The sequence below is a fragment of the Orbicella faveolata genome, unplaced genomic scaffold, assembly GCF_042242905.1.
Source record: "Orbicella faveolata isolate gen_17 unplaced genomic scaffold, um_ofav_v1 contig_34, whole genome shotgun sequence".
Classification (NCBI taxonomy): domain Eukaryota; kingdom Metazoa; phylum Cnidaria; class Anthozoa; order Scleractinia; family Merulinidae; genus Orbicella; species Orbicella faveolata.
In genome coordinates this window covers 33,802,284-33,824,120 of record NW_028301563.1, presented here as the reverse complement: position 1 = coordinate 33,824,120, position 21,837 = coordinate 33,802,284, and the positions used below count along the sequence as shown (strand labels likewise).

At 40.5% G+C, this 21,837-nt stretch overlaps 1 protein-coding gene across 3 annotated transcripts; it reads left to right on the top strand.

Annotated features, from left to right (window-relative positions):
- The first annotated feature begins 4,312 nt into the window (after positions 1-4,312).
- Positions 4,313-21,604, top strand: LOC110049138 (protein Wnt-8b-like). Of its 3 annotated transcripts, none has more exons than XM_020754913.2 (7): positions 4,313-4,760; positions 5,769-5,891; positions 12,591-12,756; positions 13,696-13,735; positions 16,267-16,423; positions 17,688-17,953; positions 19,051-21,604. In XM_020754913.2, the coding sequence occupies exons 3-7, from the start codon at positions 12,674-12,676 to the stop codon at positions 19,513-19,515; spliced, it is 1,011 nt and encodes a 336-aa protein (XP_020610572.1). In that variant the 5' UTR covers positions 4,313-4,760; positions 5,769-5,891; positions 12,591-12,673; the 3' UTR covers positions 19,516-21,604. The 3 variants fall into 3 exon arrangements, with proteins under 3 accessions (XP_020610572.1, XP_020610573.1, XP_020610574.1); XM_020754914.2 differs by lacking the exon at positions 4,313-4,760 and adding an exon at positions 4,791-4,945; XM_020754915.2 differs by lacking the exons at positions 4,313-4,760; positions 5,769-5,891 and adding an exon at positions 5,583-5,745.
- The last annotated feature ends 233 nt before the right edge of the window (positions 21,605-21,837 follow it).

Sequence of the window (21,837 nt, the reverse complement as noted above, 5' to 3'; positions counted from 1 at the left end):
AAAAGAAACAGAATGACACCTTCTGTGTTGTTGCCATGGCAACGCTTTTGGCTCCAGTCTCTTTCTGTGAAAAACCAAATATGCCAATTTGCAACCCTTCGAGAAGGGACAGAGGGTCTTGCTCGGAACACACATGATTCCCATATTGTCTTAACTCTCCCCATTAGATTGTTGGGAGTGAATGATCCTTGTTTAAGATGAAATCTGGTAATGTTAGTTTTAATTAAAACAGGACCAGCGGCATAACTGTTGTCATGGCAACGGCACGACGGGTGTCATTTTGTTTCTTTTGTGATTTACATTTCTGGTGCCAAGTTTAAAGAACACTGCTTTAATATTTCTAGAGATATTCTTGATTGAGTGTTGAACTGTTGTAGTGGAACCACCTATGACGTCATCACTTATAATACAAAAACGTGAATATCTCTTAAACGAAAAAACATATGCCAAAAAGGAAAACACCATTCTTCTTTACTTTGAAAAGCCTTTCAAATCAGCAGCAATTATTTTTTACTTCATAGGCACTTTAAAAGAAGCCCTTCAAATTGTCGGGGAGGTTCCTATGGTGCCGTCTTTTCTTTTTGCCTGAGTGATTTTACACGCCAAGGCTTTGATAGTACAACGCGGAAAAAAATTCGTTTGAATTTTCGATAAAGGTGTTATTTCAAATACACTGATAACCCAGAAAGGGAGGTCACTGACTCCGAAATGTACAGCAGCTGAGACAGTGAACGCGATCATTTTTCCGAGAACTGCGTGGTGGATTTGACGGTCGGCTGCATTAACTGACAACCGAAAGCTGTGTAAAATAGAAACACGCACAGACAACAGGAACGAAATTTATTTGTAAAAAAAGTGTCAAAATCCATTATTCTACGATTTTCAACAATAACCGTAAAGATGATATTTTGTGTGGCCGTATAGACTGTTCACAGTCCCCTATTTTTCCGTGAGATCGTAGATGTCGATCGTTGAGTTCAATGGGCCGCCATCTTGGTCTCTTGATGCGAGCGAAACTGGGGAGAGTACAAAATGCCCGTGGGTAGTGGCGGTGGGGTTAATAGAGTGGGGGGTGACGGGGCGGAAAAATAGGGAGACTGTAACAGCTTCACTCTGTCTGGTGTTCGCTGCGTTAGTTGCTCCAGCAACGGCAACACCTGATTGGTCGAAGGGACAATAGAGTTCATCAGAACATAGCAGAGCGTTGACAACTTGAGTGACAGCAAGTGACATTCGTCACTTTACGGCTCAGGCCAAAATGGCATCGATTTCAAGAGAATTTTCTGGAGAATGTTTTGATTTTGATCGTCTGTCTGCTTCTTGTCTTGGAGGATTGGTGTCAAAGCGCGAGCAAAAGGAGGCCGTTTCTCGTTTACTCGACGGAAAAGATGTTTCAGTTGGCGGTTCTTGCAACTGGTTTTGGCAAGAGACAGAGTTAAGCTGTTACAGTCTCCCTATTTTTTCCGCCAGCCGTGCCGTCCACCACCCCTACCCACGGGCATTTTGTACTCTCCAGTTTCGCTCACATCAAAAGACCAAGATGGCGGCCCGTCGAGCTCAACGATCGACATCTACGATCTCACGGAAAAATAGGGGACTGTGAACACTCTAGTGGCCGTACGTCCACAGTAGAAAACGGTCAATCTTATGAATTTATCACGGTTGTAAATGTAAAATCTGAAGTAAAGTAACACAATATTTTTTAACGCGAACGTTATAACGGTTTGAGCTTGACAATTTATTAACAGACACCGTGGTCGCGAGCATCACAATACCGGACATTTGATTGGCTGGATTTGAAAATGATAGAGTCTACTGTTTCAGTTCTGCCATCTGATTGGTTTTCATTGTCTGAGTGGCCCCGGTTTCAGTAAACGCACTGTAAAATCCGCGGCATAACCTGGGAACTAAAGCCTGGTTCACACTAGCGACATAATGACATAACGACATCGACGACATAAGGAAAAGATCAGTTTTATCTTTATGTCGTTATGTTCATGCTGTTACGTTGCTAATATGTCATTATGTCTACATGTTCACACTATTACTAGTTCACACACGAGTAGTCCCTCTTTCGTTTAGTCCGTCGTACGTGACGAGAAAGAAAACCGCGAGAAAAAATTGGCCCCGGTCCCGTGAAATCCTGGGAGTCCGCGCAGCCATATTTTTATCGCAGTTTTCTTTAGAGTCACGCACGACGGACTAAGCGCAAGAGGGACTACTGGTGCTGGGTGGAGTGCGTTCGCATTTGAGCGGTACAGACGTTTTCCTCGCTCTGCACTACGGTCGGTTTTTCAAGGCTCAACTTGTGGGCAAGTCTATTGTGAAAGTGGAAGATAACCCGAAGAGTGCAGTGTAACGCAAAACTTTTTTTTCGGGTTGTAATTTTTGCGGATTATTTTGCTAGAAATATCGGTACGAAATGGAAAATCGCTCGCTCCGATCCATTACGAACACTGTCGAACACTGTCGAACACTGTCGAACACTGGACACGAAACGAAAAAAGTCTCTCGTAATCGCACCTAACATAGATCTCACAGAACACAAAAGAGTGTCGCGGAGGCCAGATCACACTGCATTGAGCCAAGAGATTGTGACCCTATCCTCTTGATTGAGCCTATGTAAGTCTTCCCAGTGCAAAAAGGCAAATTCTCCCTTTCAGAACCTCAGATTTGCAACTTTTTTTCTTTAAATAATTTAAGTGTGGACAATTAATTTAATTTTTATAGGATTGGAAGATAAAAATAGCTTTATAAGCAACTTGGTTTCATCATCACGGCGTCAGCCTGGTACCCTGTGGTTAATGGTGTTGACGAGAAACACCGGGAACATTTGGACTAGTCTGATCTGATCTTCTTTAGAGGCCATGACGTTCTAAGGCATTCTCACGCCATCAGTGCTGCAGCCATCACACATGGAGTCACTCTTGCTTGTAGCCAGCGCAAAATACCCGGATGCCGTTGTGCTGAGGTAACAGAGAAGTCTAGAAATGGAAGCGATGACTGGCCGTGGGGAGGCTGTGGTGATTACATCCAGTGTGAAGAACAAGAGGCGGGAAGACTCCTTGATCGACAACCTGGAACATGGAAACGAGGCAACAGCAGCTGTTCATCGACGTAATAAAGAAATGGGAAGAGAGGTAACGCAACGTACTTTGGAACACCCCCATGATGCAAAGCTGACAGGAACACTAGGGCTTTTATCGTCTTTTATTATATGGAGAAGAGTGTTTTACTGGGAACTAAACCACTCGTAGATTCCATACGCCACTTCATCCGGGACCCGAGTGGCGTATTTTCCGCATGTCACCTTTGTGAGTGTCGTATCGTTCAATGACGTCACGATTCCCGCCTGTTGCTTTTGTTGAATTTGTTTCAATATTTAGTCCCCATATAATAAAAAGAACATTACACGTTGGCTCGAAGATATGAATTTTATGTTCTTGCCACGAGAACATAAAATTCATATCTTCTCGCCACCGTGTAATATCCTCTATTTATTGGTTGAGTCATCTTTGGAACGGAAAATGCCTTGACAATATTGGCCAATATTAGAAAAATGTAGAGAATTTCTAAGTTCATATCCCGACAAGATCAAGAGCACCCATACACACCAGCTAAAGTTTGTATGCAAACGAGTATTCAACGAGATATAGAGCAATAAACAAGAGACCATGATAGACCATTGTCTCTTGACAAAAACTGGTTTATCTCGATTCTTCTTCAGACGACTAAGCGCAAAGCAACACCTTGGGCTCCCTGGAGAAGCTGTGAAGCTCGTACAGGATTGAAAGAACTAACTTAAGCGCCACAAGAGACGATGAGCGCCGTGATCTTTTTTTTGTTACGGAGTAATTCGACTTGAGACCGTGATGCTTTCTGATTTATTTCATTTAGTCCAATTCAGCATCTCAGTAATCATTATTTAGTTACATTTATCATTTGAAGTATTGGCGGCTTCCAGTTAGTCACGTGTCACCCCAAAAATCAAGTTAACAGCTTTGCTCGCCACTAGTTCTGCGTAGCTCAACCTGGAATTTGGTATCGCGAAGTCATCCATTGAAGATTAAAAAAAACATCTGCGTAATCTGACTTTTAAAGAACACCTCATCACATATTTGAAAACTTCCTGATTAAACCTTCTCGTTAGCATATGCTTGTCATGCAATCTTACCTCCCCCCCCCCACCAACTTTTCTACCCACCCACCCAAGAAAATGATTTGCGCGGGATCCAAAGAGCGCCTGCGCATTAGGCTACAGATTTTCAGACCTGACGGAGGTTAATCAATACTTTTGCTGATCTCTAAGTTTGTCCGGCGCTGTAGTCTTGATTTCTCGCAATCGGGTCCGAACATTTAGGGCAAAGCCATTCTGTTTTCGTCCATCTGACCTAAAATATGGTATTTTATTGCACTGAGATAAAGCATGGATAGTAAGTTTAATTTGTCACAGTATTACTGCGATATCGACGTTGATTTACAAACAGAGCAGAAGTCTGCTGGTATGCTTGAGGGAGACAGTGTTGTAAACTGGCACTGACAAGCCCAAGTTTTTTAAGCTATAGGAAGGAGTCATGCAATTCTTGGTCACACCAGCTTCTTATGATCTAAACAGAACTGCGTTGGAGTGAACTTTTATCACCGCTGTTTGTGTTAGATTTTTAATTCACCAAGGATGGCCTAAGAACAAGAGTTCATACGATACACGGAAGACTATTTTTACCCACCCCTGGAAGGGTCATTTGGTTAAGCACTTGCAGGTCAGTAGCCATTTGTGCACTACAGTAGAGACACGGTGTGAGAAAACTTGATGTTTTGCCCAGCAATGCAAGAAGACTGAATTTAACCGGCCCAGTATGTGAGCCTAACCTCACAGTCCGGTGCCAAACACACTCAGCAATAGGTCACTTCACCTCGCTACTGGGTCCTTTCACTAGTATTCACGGTATGCAACTTTGATGTTTCAAATCATAACTTTCTGGCCTCACTGGCCTTTCAGACTCGTTTAAATGCCACAGTATTGTATATTATACTTAGTTCGACCTTCAATTAACTCTTAAACGACAATTCCTTCCGGCATGGTATCTTGGATTAAATCTGAAATGCTCATAACTTCGCTAACTTCATGATGAGTACGAGGCGGCTTCGTGCCAGAAATGTAATCTTCTTGCGCATGCTTGGGCACTTAACGTATTAGGACTAGTTAATCCGTTCTAAATTTGTAGGGCTGGCTAAAACGATACCCGAAGATGACTTAAGTGATAACATAAGTTCGAGTTAAAGAAATTTACAAAGACAACATTTATTGAAGTGTAAGGCAGAGAAGCTTGTCATTAATGAGTGAAGATTGTCCATCACACACTACCTGAAGTGAACAACAAAAAAACAAACAAACAAACAGACAAATAAGTAAACAAACGAACTAACAACACTAAGTCGAGATACCAAAGCTTATCAATGATACTGAAAGGACCTCAGCGAATCAAATACAAATGGCAGCTGATCTGAGTTTGAACAGGCTACTGAAAGCACTGGAGTAACAGAATACTATTTGGTTATCACAATCGTATTATGAACCAATAAGATTTGAGAGTTATGTTACAGATTTCACTGACAACCATATAAAGACCTCCATGAATTTGCAAACTGCCTTTGCACTAGTCTGGTTACCTTTGTTGCGACACATCAGATCTGGCGCGCTTTTCTACTTAGCCAATCTGGTTCGTGTGCTTGTTCAGACATAAGGTAAGCGGTATTACGTTCTCTAGTTCATTCTAGGCAGATTCCATAAAACAAAACAAAGCTTGGAGGACGATCACTCGCGCGCATCGACAAAGCTCACAACCGATTCATAATCTCCTGCTCTCGATAAGATTGAGACCTGCTTAGAGGTAAGAATTCTTTTTTATTCAAATCAGTAGTTAAATTTATATATGGTGGCCTTCATTTGGCCAAACTGAAAAGTGTACTAGTGTATCGCGTGTGTCATGACATGTTAAATCGAAATGCGCGGCGTAACGAATAAAGTAGGTAGTTGTAATGAGCTAATGTATCTAAGAGGGGTGCTGTATATCGGAGGAATGGTGAGAAGTGAGCTGAGAAAATTTTACTGACTGGAAAGTTCAATCAGTCCATTTTTTTCGTTACGCTTTCTACAAGTTCCTAACAACCGAGGTAATCGTCCGGAGGATTATAAAGAGAACGTATCGTGAGAACGCAAGGAAGGAGAATTCTCTAGAGAGTTTTAATTCTGTCGGTGTCAGCATTAGTACGAGAATGGTCAGGTATAAAGAGAAATTGCGACTTATAAGCACAAGAGAAGGCACAGCTTCAATTTGAAGAAACGTGAGCGTGGATATTTTTTTTTGAGGTCATAGGTAGAAGATGACCTGCGCCAGTGTATAAAAACTAAAACATTAAGTCATTGTAATCAAATTATTTCGGATTTTCTGACCACAGAAGGTGTTACTTAATGCTTTCTAAATACGAACGCATGCTTTCCTATCATGAAAGCGATAACATGTTAACACGCTTCGGCTGAGTGTTCTGAACATTCTATTAATTCGCTACCAATGAATGAGCCGCTAAACTTGGCCTGGATTCGGACGCAGTCGATCAATGGACAGAATGAACTTTCTAGCACAGGACACAGAGTCTTTCCGCAACAGTCGTCGACCTTCTTTTGTATATAAGGTAATCCTGCCCAACACGCAAACTTTGTATTTATTTTTTTTGAGCCTCTCAGAGCCTCTCAGTTATCCGCAGACATAAACTCTAACCTCTGAGTATAAGGAACTCTGCAGTAGACATTCTTTAGGTACACCTGTACACGCAGGCATGGTAAAAGGCATAATTTCTCTTCTTCAGTGATTTTTATTTTCTATTTTCAAAACAAAAATTAATGACTAAAACGTGACTGTACAGTCTAGTCTCAAACAATTCAAAGTTTTCCAAAAACCACGCGGACCAAACAAAAAGTATAGCCCCCCTCCCCTCCCTGAAAGTTAACTTGTACCACTAGGAGGTGTAAAGAAAGAAGTATTGCTGATACGAGGTTAAAAGTTTTCCTTAGGGATTTCAAGAGGGCGGGAGGAGGTGGATGACGAATGACTATCGCAATGAGATTTTACTGTTTGTCGAGGAGGAGGTAATGGTTTAACTGTTAACAGAAAACCACAAATTTCTAACAAGTAACTGAGAAACTATGATTAATTCTAAGCCGGGATCGCAAATTTCAAATTGGATGTAGAAGCTTAGACGTGGCCAAAAGTTTTAGTTAAATCGAAAATTAAGCAGCCTTTTTCAGGCCCTCTGTTATGAAGTTATTCCATAACATTTACTCCGTAATTTAACATATATCATTTTGGAAGCCGGGCTCTTACAAATACTGTCGTGTTCATTATTATTACTTCATTTTTTTTCAGTCCGTTATTGTTTTTATCGCTCTTTCTATATCGATTGTTATTGCAATTGTATGGTGTTTTTCTTTAAGCTATTTTGATAATTTCAATCCTATCTAATTCCGTCAATGATGAGTCCTTCTGGGTAGTGTCACATTAGGTTCACCGTTCTTGAGGTTAAGGGGAGGGGGGGGGAGGGGGGGAGGGGGGCGTCTTTTCACAGACGTGGCCTAGTACATATCTAGCCCAGGCAAGCTAACGCCGTCAACCGAGGGGGCTCGGGTACTCAGTTATGTAAGCAATAAAGGTAAGTGTGGCGCCAAAGGGTATGATCCTGATAAGGGACATGACAGTGTAATTATTGGGGCATAAAAATTCCATGTCTGAGATTTAATTGAGATATTGTTGTCCCATACATGGGTTTTGTTGCATTTTCCCTATGTGGGAAATTCACACTAAAAACCAAAGGAAACGCTAAAACAACCCCGTTTTCCCAAATTGGGAATTACCAAAAGTTTCCTGTGAAATTTAGAGCCGTATTGGAGCCTTCCAAGTCCCATTATGATAGACAGTTTAAAATATTAAAACTATACTTAAAATGACTTAGGATACTTAGCGCTACAGTGCATATTGGGAACTTTAAATAAGTTTAAAAAAAGACGTATTAAATTCGCAGCTGGCGAGGCCGAGTTAAACTGATTTCAAATCCAGCTGGCGTTTAACGATGTGTCGGTTTCTGCTTTTATGTTTTTCATTTGCATAAGGAACCGCCAGATTTCAAATCACTCAAAACAAGAGGCTGTAAGATCAGATCAGAGTCTCTTGCTCAAAACCACTCGTACATACAACCTCTTAAAATGCTTAATGTTTATAAAGATTATATTTGGGTGGGATCTTTGCTCGAAATTAAACGCACGTTACAGATTTTCACGGTCAGTACTACAAAGACACTCTCCTTGTCCCTCCCTCCACAGTTCCATAAAAGACCCCCCCCCCTTGTGGTATGCTTGCACATTTCGTGATCTGTAGAAGCACGTGATCATAATCCTTTAGCTTAAGTCAGCAATCAGATCGCAGTGGTTAATTTTCCATTTCGTATTCTGAATGATGAAGCTTGAATCAAGAAAAGAAGTTCAAACCTTTGTTTTCTCTTAACTGAAACAAGCCACTTACATCAACGCAAGTTGTTCGTAGAGCCTTCGTGGAAAACGTGAAAGATGCGTGACAGAACTGGAACCCGCCTGCTTTAAGCTTACACAAATCTTCACTAATATGCATAGGAACAGCGTTAAGCCATTTGATGATGTTTTTCTACAACTGTCAGACTACTGCTCGGGTCTTTTCACGTCTGCACTGACAGACTGAGTCCTAGTAGACTTACCCGCTCATTAATTTTGTAGAACATTGTACTTCGGAAGGGGTTGTGCTTACCAAGGAAACTCTCAAATTCCTCGGACATGTCAGAGCAGTTTTCAAGTGTCTTTAGGCCAAAGGAGTTTGAGTGGTTATTTTGTTAATCACGTTATTGTTGGTCCCAACTGACGTAAGTGGATTACAAAAAGAAAACAAAAGCACTAAACCGTTTAGCAAGGGATTACATGAACTATGTCACCTGTTTTCAACTGACTTATGATCCTTCTCTGAAACATTACACAGTGTGTTGTTTTTCTCCCTGTTCGTTCTCTCGGACCCGGTCCTGATCGACCTTGGTCTCATTCATACTATAATAAGATTTTGTCGATGCGTTCTAGTCAATGCGTTTTTTCATCGTCTACAACTTGTACAATCGAGATCGTTTTATGCGAAAATAATCAGGAAAACACGTATATTTACTAGGCCTTTCCACAGATATCACGTTGAATCGTCTTAGTGTCTTTTCAGACTGATTCTCAAAAAATTTCTCAATAGCACAAATATGTTTCTAAATATTTCAATAAACCCTGTAAATACCTGCTATTTTTTAATAAATTAAAAAAAAACAGAATTATCTTGAATCACTGAGGCAAAATATTTCAAATTCGCTTTTCCAATAGTAGAAGGAATAGAGGATTCAGGCGCATCGATGTTTGAAAATGGACCCCTCTAGCACCAGTGCATGCTTATGGACGGACAAAACGCAATGGGTAGTTTTCGATCGAATCAGTGTGGACGATAGAAGAAACGGGAAGGCATAGCCTGTGTCCACGATGAGCAGAAATGCATCGGTCAATACGCATTACAATGAACGGTAAAATCGCGGAACCTAGTAAGGGAGAAGTAAATAATACCAGAGATCATCTTCGGCACAATATTGGAGAGAAAATCTGCTTTCGATATGAGGGTAGATGTTTGTATAAGAAGTCAGATCTTCAGATTCACTAACTTAATTTTTTTGTCGCAAACTACAGTTATATAATAACTGAAATAAAGTAGACGTCGCTTTGAAGTGATCCCAGAATAAGATATAGAGGACCTTAAGCAATGACGGCGCCGTTGCCAAGCACGGAAGACGCCTAGTAAAGAGGGATTTATATTTTACCTCTGAATCTCGCGATAATCTAGATCTGTTTACCCGCCGATCGGTCTAAAAACTTGCTCAAACTAAATATGTAACGCCAGCGATCAGTACCAAGAGAAAATACGAAAAATTAGTCATAGTGGCTCGCGTTTTGCAAAATATCCAGAACCTGGTCATTTCAAGTTGTTGTTTTGCGGGGTACGGCTACGAAATATACAAGGATGTTTAATGCACGTGCACAGCTATTGTTCTACTCGCTTTTAAACTTTTGTTTTGGTGACGTTCTCGTTGCCGTTTGTCGCCGTGTTTTGCTTAAGCTCCCTAATCTTGCAGAGTGGTAGTATGTTCATTTCCGTAAAAGTTTCTGGGATGAGACAAAAACAACTACAAAAAATTTAAGGAAATGAAATAAATCTAAACTAGAAAGCAGGCAAGTTTCCAGGCGCCGCTAGTCCTCGGAAAGACTGTTGCACAGTCAGCAAACTGATTGCTGATTGGTCAAAACTCAGAATGCTTGCGAGAGATAATTTCCAATGATTAATGATGTTTTTGAGCATGGGTTTACAGCAAATGCTTTCGTGATAACGGTGTTAGGCACCGATACATTTCTGCAGGAATTAACCCGGTCAGTTTTTCAGTTATTCCCCGGAAATACTTTGTCGGATAAAACCCTGATTAAGTGAAAATTCCAGTCACACATAACTGTTACAGAATACAAGGTAATAAAAGGCATATATAAACTCTCCCATCCCAAATTATCTGTGGATTCGGCGGAAGAGTTCATCAATTTTCAGATTTTCTGAAATGAATCAGCAATTAACAGTTATCTTTGGCTGATTTGAAACATCGAGTTGAACAGGATAGCACATTAGTGTTAATTTTTCATCACATCACAACTTTGCGTCTTTTGAAAGCACGCACCTTAATTCAGTAATCCTATTCTTGAAGTCATGAAGACCTCTTGTCAAGTATATATGCCGGGGGGATAGTCGACAAAGTTTTTGGTGGGGGTGTGCGGTTCGAACCTTAAAACCTGTTCCCTATTTCAGACCAAAATCTGTGATTTTCCACACCCTATTTTAGACCTGGGCGAAAAATCCATACCCTTTTTCATACCAAAACCGTTTAAAACAATACCCTTTGGGGCCACACATACGTACCTATCTAGTTCCTCATGAGATCTTGCTACATGGCCCATATAAAGGAGCACCCCCGGGGGGTGTAATCATACAGTGCAATTCCTATTAAATCCCCTCTCTCCTTCTGAGGGCTCTTCGCTTTGTGACATGGCTAGTGACCAGCCTTCTCACAGATCCTACGCATCTCGTATCATTAGTTTGTAATTCTAATTGTATGCCGGCTGTAGGTAACCCTCAATAGTATGGTTTTTGAGTTGTGTTTTAGTCTGAAAGTGGGTCTTAGATTGGTCGGACACTGGGTATCGCTTTACCTTCGGGTCTGTAATTGGTGTTCATTTTTGCTTGTTTATGAGAGCGATAAGGACGAGAATGCTCAGAATAGCACTTTGATTTGATTCTGAAAGGTCAATTGTGTACTGACCAATCACAATAAAGTTCACGACACGCGAGCAAATCCTTACAACACAACTATTAAATTACAGCTGCTGTTTGCGGTTTAGTTTTCTCTTGCCTAATTGGCTTTTTTTTGCTACACAATAGCGTTCTATAAAATATTTCTGGTATTTACGGTTTACTGAATTTCACAGTAATCATCTTATAATTTATAAATCATACACAACTTTAAAATGTGAGCACTTGTCATGGTGCACAATGATCACCATCAAGCTCCCTAATAAAATCCAAATCAAACGTTCGGAATAACGGTTATTTAAACTCGATTAACTTGTTTGCTCAGTTGGCAAGTCCATGGACTATAGTATAGTACTGAGTTATCTTGTCTACATCCTTCCCATGCGGGCAATAATCCACATATTTCGAAAGGGGTTTTAAGGCGAAATAAACCGCTTGAGATATTAACATTACACTCCACGCCTTACCGTGAATAATGATATGTTTATGAAAATCTTTCCGTATAATAATCATTCCGGCCTGTTTTATATAACTCATGAGGATGGGGGGGGGGGGGGGGGGGCGGGGAAGGAGGTGTCGTATCTCCTGAAAATATGGGTGGGGGTGTGGGTCGTACTTCTTGAAGCCATTTTCCTATTTCAGACTAATTGGTCCTAATTCAGTCCCCACCCCACTCATGATGAACTGCCTAGGTTTGCGTAAACATTTAACTAGAACCTAAATTCTCAACGTTTAATAGTGAAACTATACTTAGAAACAGAAGGAGAATAATGCGTAATAAAATACTTTAAGATGCTCTAAAAATTTGTCCCTTCAAAAAATCAAACAGCCATTTCTTGAACAGATTGCACAAACCATTCCCTATTTTCGGTCAAAGTGTTGAAATCGATGGTTTGGACTTTCTTTTATTTTGTTTTCTTACATACAGTTACAGTTTCAAACCAAAATGGCTCGAAAACCATACTCTTTGACACAATTTATGCCTGTCTTGCTTATCTGAGGGAGTATTCCCCCATCCCTCCCCCAATGGGTGATATAATCATAAATCTGAACTAAGCTCACAGTTTCAGCTAATGTGTGCCACGTTTACGCCGGAAATTATATTTTGTTTTTGACTTAAACTAATTGTTTTAAACTTAATAGGCTTTGGGTGTACAAGGATACAATAGAGTTATTCACCGATGACCTGAAATTCTCAAGTATTGCAAAACCCTTGAAAGTAGCAGATGAACATGAAGATGGCTACAGCGTATTTACGGATTCTTGTCGCCTCATTAGTGAGCGCACGGCTAGGACAAAGCATAACGGAGTAAGTATAAACTACTGTGAACAATGAACTTCTAATTTCATCGCTATTGCAATCTCCTGTGAATACAGTCACTTCTCATCGCTCCTGGATGAAAGGCAGCCTTCTACGCATTCTGTCCCCTTGATGGATGGCAACTTGCGGTCAGGTTTTCAAGTAGTCGCTAATAGTAGGGAGTTACCACTGTGCAAGAAATCCGCCCCGACATGAACACCGCGCGTGCTTCCGCGCCAACAGTTTACTTTGTTAGATCCAATATTTGTTGTGGATACATGCACAGGACAAAGTACAATCATTGCAATGCCACTAGAGAAACAGCTGGTGTTAGGGTAATCTGTCGAAACGATTCAAAAATTGTTGTGGATTGATCAGGGTTGCGTTCATTTTAGCATGTTAACCTTTGTTGGAACATTTAGAACTGTGCCAATGTTATTGAATTTCCCGTTCATTTTGAAGAGTTCGAAAGCATGCAGCGTAAAATATGCTGTCTATTTACTCCGTCCCCCACCTTCCCTGCTGAGTAAACTCCCCTCGAATAATCTGCTAATCTCAACAATGGAAGTAAAAATCCTGCCAACTGTTGATAAGCCACACACCCGTTAATTATGAACTATGAACTCATTAATTATATGCTGCCACTGCATTCATAATTTATATCGTTACTGTACTTGCTCCATAATGTAAGCATTTAATTTTATTTTGATTTTGGTTTTTATGAGAACTGCTTTTAATTTTGGGGAATTTAGATTTTTCGACTTACCGCACCATTGTTTTGTGTTGATTTAGACACAAGTGATTTTTTTTTCCAAAGAACCAACGATTCCCTCCCTACCCCTACACCCGCCGACATACGCCTTAGAAAAGGCTTTTTGGAGAACTAAATCAGAAATTTAGTTTCTAGAAGTTTGTGTGGTCCCTTGACGAACACTTTTTTGTTCACAGAATCAAGTTGACCAGTCCAGAAAACATTCTTCGACAAAAGGTATGTTTGACATTCCAATTTTACAGATTTAGAAATTTACTGAAAAAATCTAAGCCACTCTAATAATTTATTACGTTATTAAGTAAAGAGCCTTTAGGAATTAGGACAATAATCTGCCTCGATCCGATATTCAGATGATCCGGTGAATTTGTTCCTCGTCCAAGTTTAATTAAATTCATGTAAAATTCTGGCAGAGTAATGCAATGCGGTTCTAACTCTGTTTTAATCTGCGGATGAGATAAAATCTTACAAAATTCATTTGAGAGCCACAATATGTAGAACTCAGCTATGTGCAAACTGCACGACGGTAGTTTCCGATTTTCAAGGTGTAAAACACCAAAAGCGAGAGTGTTAAGGATCCTGCGACGCCTCTTTTCTGACGCTTGCCCCAGACCTCCCGCTGAAATAACCGCGTCTATGTTATGTGGTGCTGTTGATCATGTTTTACAAGGTGGTTCAACATTTTACTCAGGCTGAAGATAAAGTGTGTGACCATTCAAATGAGAGCTACTGAGTAGTACTTTCACATAGCTTTGTATATTACTCGTACAATATGTTGTGCAAGGTGATTCTTATTTTTAAGTCTGTGGACGAAACCCTAGTGTGTGACCATTCAAATGAAAGCTATTGAGCAGCACTTTCATGTGGTACTGTTTATTATGCTGTACAAGGTGATTCTTATTTTTAAGTCTGTGGATGAAACCCTAATGTGTGACCATTCAAATGAAAGATATTGAGCAGTACTTTCACGTGGTACTAGCTATTTGTTACTGACTGCGCAAGAACGTAGCAAGTATTGAGCCATGATACACATAAATATATCCTTTTCAATTTTCTGCAAAATGATTTTTTTAGATCCAAGGCAGTGCTTTATCTCGATAATCAACTTGGCATGCATTCAGTCTTGTGTTGTGTACAGATGCTGTTGATTCTTTAGAATCGCTCACCCATCCCAATGTTCAAGAACATATGGAACTTTCACAAAGAATTCTTGCTCGTTCAGAGTTTTTCCTCATACAGTGAACTGTCCGCTCAACACTGATATGAAAACATGTTTGGCGGCACTGCCTTCATATCACTTCAGGAGGCCGTGTTGGCTGAACTGAGCAGATCAACACTAATATGCGATTATAAAAAAAAATCCAGGATTATCAAACCTCCTCAATTTAATTGCCCTGTTGTATGTACTCCTAAATTTGCGTTACAATCTTTATGAAGACATCTCAAAGTAAAAACAAAGTTTAGGACAAAATAAACAAGTGAAAATAAATTATTTTGGAATAGTTAAATTGGTTTGAATCGCTGATCTAGGTTTCTTTTACTTTTTATCTGTTCAGTTGACGGTAATATTTGGAGAAGTTAAATATAGAAGCCGAAAAGAAGCCGAAGAGAAGAAATAGTTAAATATAGAAACCGAAAAGAAGACGAAAACATCCTAAGCCTTCTAATAGCTAATCTTGGATAACACCGGTTTTCTTTGAAGTGCTAAATGTTCTTAGCCTGTTTTCATCTGCGTTGAGTGATTAAGATAACGGGACTTGTTCCATAAAAGCGTGGCTAATGTGGGATTAGTTTCAGTTTAAAGCGCATTCAAGAGACAGAATCGCCTAGCAGTACTAACCAGAGCGAAGAGGCATCTTGATCGCCAATTCTGCAAGGTTATAAACAGCCCTTTCAACGCTATTTATACCTGAGTTCACGCAGGAGTCGAGTCGGGGGCGGTGCCTTCTAAGATAAAAAGAAATGTTTGTTAGCAGTGCGACCCTTGACGCGTGTGGTTAGGTCTTCATCCGTTATTGAGATTTTTGGCGCCAATCCTCCTTTCGTAAGCTAGCCTTATTTCCGCCGCAGGAAAGGGGAAAGTGCGGAAAAAGGAAATCTGTAAATGATTTTCCGCACTTTGAATCTGTAGTCTCCATCAGCAACACATTTTCACCGCCCATATAGATTACCAACTAGACGGGATTATAGGAGCTTAAGCAACGACATCAGCGACGTCGAGGACGACGCCTAGTCAAAAATGAATTTATATTTTACCCGCGAAATTCGCAAGTGTCTAGATCTGTTCAGTACGCCAGTGGATGAAGAAACGTGCTCAAGCTATATTCCAAATGGAAATACGAAGCAGTAGCCGTCGTCGTTCGCGTTCCCCAGACTGCGCAGAACTTGGTCATTTCACGTTGTTTTGCCGAGGACAGCAAAAAAATGTACAAAGATTTATAACGCACGTGCACAGCTATTGTTCTGCTCATTAAACCTTTTGTTTGGTGACGTTCTCGTTGTCGTCGTCGAGGTGGTTTGCTCAACCTCCCATATGCCATGTTTTAGACTTCTGGTCTAACAACAACACTCACATCTCTCAGTTATTGAAAAAAACAAAACAAAACAAAACAAAAACGAATATCCTGGTTTAAATTTATAAATATTAGAACATAATTAAGTAACAACTGTCTCTCCTTGGACATTATTTATTTTGCACTGAATATACATTTCCATATTATAAAAGTTTGTTTTATTCGGTTTCTTTCCAGACTTACCCGATTTTGTCAAGCATTGTGAAAGCCGGAGGTCATCGTGCTTTAGAGGAATGTCGAAAACTTTTCAGGAATGAGATCTGGAATTGCACATTAGATAACAAACACGTGATTAAAGAACTGCCAATCTTTGTTAAAACCACTCTGCCATATGGTGAGTGAAGATTTCTTAAAATAGACCTTTTCACCGTTTCTGACGCCATCTTGACTAGGCCTAGAAACAAAAAGCCGGATTTTTTAAGATTTTCAGAAAAAAAGATGGGATTTATTGGGGATTTTTAGACGATTCTGAAGAAAAAATTGTTTTATTTTCTTTGACGCTTTATTTAAAATTCCTATGAAATGATGATTTTGCCCCATTGTTTACTAATTGGTGACTGCTACACTGCAATCCAATTGTGCAGCGGTGTTTCCTATTGCTAATGTATCCCATCATTCCAAGGGAAGTAAGTTTTAAACATGGCGGAGAAGCCAAGTGAAGCTTCAGTGAGTTTAATTTCCATTGAAGATGACGTAGAGCCCGGTGACACTCGAGAAAGACAGGTAGTCTCGATTTAATTTTAGATAAGCTTAAAATTGTGAGATAACTAGATATTTTTAGAAAATTTCGGGATATTTAGGGATTTACACAGCAATAATTGCGGAAAAGTTAAAAGTTCGATGCCCGGCAACTTGAGAGTGATTGAGGTTCTGAGTATTCAATGAGCTGCAAGGAACAGACACCCAACCGAAAGTCACATTTGAAGAACATAGACTAACTGTTAGGCGAGTAATTGTTCTTTTAATTTTTCATACAAATGTCTCTAAATTTTCCCGCGTATTGCGACTCGGTTTTACATGGAAAAATGGAAACCTTAATTGTGGCTTTTCTAGCGAGGCGATTGCCCTCAAATGTGATCTGTATGGTCTTTAGCCTCGCATTTTTAGTTTTAAATTCATAAATACTTCAGAACTCGAATTTTACATGAGTTGTTACGCGTTAGATTCTCCATTTTTCCCATACATTTATTGTAATATCTGCCTTGTTTGCCCCTCAAGCAAGATGGCGTCAGAAACCATGAAAAGGTCTATTATAAAATTGAATTTTGATTTTTAAGTTATTTGGTAGCGAGAAATTGATTTAAACTTTACAACAGGTATTGTCAGAAAAAAATTAAGTGTCTTGGCAAAAAATATACTTAGATCGACTGAACCATTTAACATTGTCATTCAATTGCATCCTACATCAAAGTTTGAACTTTTTACGTCCTTTTATTGATTTTCAAACGTTGTAGTAGTCAACAGGTTGCAAGCAGTACAGATTTTCTTTTGAAGTCCAGATAAGCGGGTGAGACGTGAAAAAATTAATTCTTTCCGCACAGAGTATTTGTCATAGAAAAGATAACCTTACACTTCTCTGCCTCGCCATTTTCTCGCAGCCACTCGTGAGACAGCGTTTATCCACGCTATTAGTACAGCGGCTATCATCCACGAGATCACGCTCCAGTGCCGACAGGGTAAAATACCCGGATGTGGATGCGCCGTGAAGAAACAACGAAGCGGAAACGGTGACTGGCAGTGGGGCGGATGTGGAGATAACATCCGGTTTGGAGAGAAGGAGACGAGTCGCTTTATCAACATCCTGGAAAACGGGTACAATGCGCGGACGGCTTTTAACTTGCACAACAATGAAATAGGAAGAAAGGTAATGATGATTACACTTGACACGACCCCTCCCAGGAAAAGATGAAGGGTACATGTTAGAGAATTAATTCACCATATAGACTTCATTCTTTAAGCAATCCCTCTCTAGTTATTTTTACATCACTCCTCGCTTCAGGAATCTCAGGTGGGTCTGAGAATAATCAATGCAAGAGGCTTTACACGAATTTTCATCCTCCAAAAAAACATGCATCCGCGCAACTTGCGCGAGAACTTTATCCACGTGGGTACTGGGTACAATATCTGAAAAAAAAGTTCATTTCTTAAAATATTCAGGGAAGAAGCCACGTCAGACTTAGGATTCTTTATGCGGGTCCTCTATCCTGGTCCAATTAGAATTTGAAGATGTTGCTTTTTGAGAAGGGAGGAAAACAGGAGAACCCGGAGAAAAACCCACGGAGCAAGGCGAGAACCAACAACAAACTCAACCCACTCAGAGAACTAGGCCGGAATCGAACCCAAGCCACATTGGTGGGAGGTGGGCGCTCTCAACACTGCGCCAAAGTCTGAGAGGGATTACCTTAAGAAAAAGGCTCGGCTATAACAAGGGGGGGGTAATAATAAGGGGAATAATAATGAAGGGATAAATATAAGGAGGATAATAATGAGGGGGATTAACTGACTTACTCTTTATCTTATTTTGCCCCTCCTCATTGTTTTGTAGACTTACTTTAGGGAGATAAAATTATGCTGATTGCCGTAGGACGCCATGCACGCCAACCATCTCGTCTCCAGTTTCTTCGTGAACTAAGATTATGACTTAGAAATGCCCTTCTTGGATTTGAGGCAGATGATAGTCTGTACACGAGCGATAACAAGGTTATTGTGTCGGGTAGGCGGTTTGGCTTGAAAGATTTTGGGGTTGGACCCATGTTGTCGGTCGCTTATGGCTTTTTGGGGGGAGGGGGGGAGTGGGGGGTAGTCATTTAAGTTTTACAGTGGCCACAGTGTATTCGGCTCATATTTAGCCTAATGATATGAATGGATATCGGTAGCAGTAACCGGACTCCTTTGAGTGCCTGCTGGTGAACAGATTTAACCTAGAACAAATCAATTAAGGCTTCCTCTCCTTCATAATAGGTTGTTCGATTAAGCCTGAAGAGAGAGTGTAAATGCCATGGAGTGACTGGAAGTTGTAATTTGAAAACTTGTTGGAGGCAACTGGCGCCGTTTGAAGTCATTGGAACAAAGTTGAAGCTAAAGTACCGCAATGCCTTGCAAGTGACGTTCGTGAAAAACAAGCTTAAAGAACAAAGTAACCTAAGCGAGAAAAAGAAAGAGAAAAAACTAGTTTACCTCGACTCCTCCCCAGACTACTGCGTACGTAACGACACCGTGGGATCTCCGGGAATGCTGGGAAGAATATGTAGTAGCGATGACGTCACCACAACCAAATGCCGCATGCTATGTAACTCTTGCGGACTGAAACATCTCACAATCGAACAAGTTAAACAGGTTAAGTGCCGGTGTAGGTTTGTGTGGTGCTGTAGCGTGGAATGTGATACGTGTACCAAGAAGTATTCTGCGACAACTTGCACCACGTAATTCGAGAAGAAAAATCTCCTCACCATAGTCACGCAATATAGGAATGTCCTGTAACGTCATGAAGTGTCACCCAAGTAATAGCTGCGAATTAGAGGCTAGTCAAGAAGTCCTACGTCCGAAATCTCAGGAACAAAGAGCATAGATCATTCAAGGAAGAAACGAATATAGAAATGAGAGCCTGTGATTACAACAAAACGAATCCAAAATATAAGTTTAGCAGTACTAGAGGATGTTATTTTACAGAATGCCCATCACGGGGTGTGACTACTATCATTTGTGTTAAGGGGCTAATTTACCTTTTATGTAAACTTCAAGCTTATAATCGACTAAGTTTCTTACTGGCACGGCAATACAGCACAACAGGTTTTGTAAGAAGCTAATACTTTTGAATATCTTCAGTACTGTGGACTAATTTAGTCTCATTTGCTAAGTTGCCAATTCCAATTCCGAGGGGGGAGCTGAGAGGAACCCTGTGATATTACTGCCATTCAAAATGCATTTTTGTTTTGGAATTTCACTTTTGTTGCTGTCTACATCAATCTTCCTTTTCATTCAATAAAATGGCAACGTTGACCATTAACGTTTTTTCGTTAATCTTTCATTTGATAGCTTAATTTCAACTAAGGTAAAGTCTGCATGCGAGCCAAGTGGCCCATCAGGCCGGAGCTTATCCCGGTTTCCGTAGCATGAAGCGACCAGGAGTATTTCTACTCCCCCCTGGATGGGGGGAGTAGAAATACTAAACAACTAAACCATTACAAAATTTATCAAAGACGAGTTCGGAGCCTTCCTGGTGCAGAGGAAAGAGTATACGTCACAAACCTATTGTTTCCTCGTTCTTTTGTCCTTTTGTTCTCTATTGTTTTACGACAGCTGTGCCTTCTACACCAAGTAAGGGCCGCGAGTTCACAGTTCTCTGCACGTTCTTGGAATGGGCTCTTTATTTATGCCTTTATATGCCATCAAAGTTCTTGTTACATGTTATACATGTCATGATTATATACCAAGTATTGCCAACGAAGCCATAACGGCAGATATCAACAGCTTTTAAGAGATCCTCTTGCAGTTTTATCATACAGTAAAAACCCACGTTAGACCCCACCTTTTTTTTAAGTCTGGCAGAGTAGGTTATTGTATTTTCGAGTACGTACTTGCAATTTAGGCTAAGTAGGTTCACGTTCTTAATTTCTATGAAGGAGCAGATCATGTTCTCTTGGAAGGAGATATAGCAGCTAATTAAAAGGAAAAAAAATTGGGTTTAGCCCTAAAATATACACCATTCATTCACTTATGTATTACGATAAGCCTGACACAACTGAACACAGAAAGTGTGTCGTGCTGCCTCTATAACAAGAGTTCATACAGTTTAACCGTAACCCACATATAAGAACCTGCTTGACTTGCTTGGCCAAAAAAAAGGTAAAGTCTGCATACGAGCCAAGTGGCCCACCAGGCCGGAGCTTATCCCGGTTTCTGTAGCATGAAGCGACTAGGAGTATTTCTACTCCCCCCTGGATGGATGCTAGTCCATCGCAGGGTTACCCCCAGCATTAAGTTCGCCGGTACCCATTTATACACCTGGGTGGAGAGAGGCACTGTGAGAGTAAAGTGTCTTGCCCAAGAACACAACACAATGTCCCCGGCCAGGGCTCGAACCCGGACCGCTCGATCCGGAGACGAGCGCACTAACCATGAGGCCACCGCGCCTCCCACAAACATGGCCAAACATGTTCTTATATTTTTGGATTTTAAAACAGCAAATTTCCGCCAGCAGGTTCTTAAACCACTAGGTTCTCTAATACACGCGGGTTTTACTGTACGTTCAGTCAGTTTTTGGTGTCTTTGTTCGTCTATTACCAGTTGACTTGCCAAGGGTGAATAATCTTATTCTAGCATGGAGGACACTCTTTGGCAAAACTATATATGTTTGTTTGTTTTTGTTTGTTTGTTTTTTTTAATTTTAAAGTCCATCTCAAAATTAAGGAATACTCATAAAGAACCATATATTAAACTGTTATTTTCCATAAGTTTAATTTAGTACAAATGTTCATGCAACTAACAAACAATAAAACAAGTCTCGATCCACGAATATTTTGCCTCCACTACCCATCCGGATACACATCGTGATTAAATTGGGCGCGTTGGACAGCCGAGCCGCCGTGCCATTTATCCGATTTTAGCAGATGTTACACAGATACGAAAACTAAGTGCACCAAGCCGGACTCGAAAACCCGAAACACTAGCAGCTGGAAAAAGTAAGGGAATGTGTGCCCCCGACCAAGACAGTGGTGCCACCCTTGGGGTTTTAGGACCTTTTAGGGT

What these genes read in the sequence shown, in the direction of transcription:
- LOC110049138 (XM_020754913.2), top strand. Translation starts at nt 12,674, where the DNA reads ATGAACATGAAGATGGCTACAGCGTATTTACGGATTCTTGTCGCCTCA. An exon ending in AAAACATTCTTCGACAAAAG is followed by an intron (nt 13,736 to 16,266) that starts GTATGTTTGACA and finishes GTTTCTTTCCAG; the next exon opens with ACTTACCCGATTTTGTCAAG. An exon ending in TAAAACCACTCTGCCATATG is followed by an intron (nt 16,424 to 17,687) that starts GTGAGTGAAGAT and finishes ATTTTCTCGCAG; the next exon opens with CCACTCGTGAGACAGCGTTT.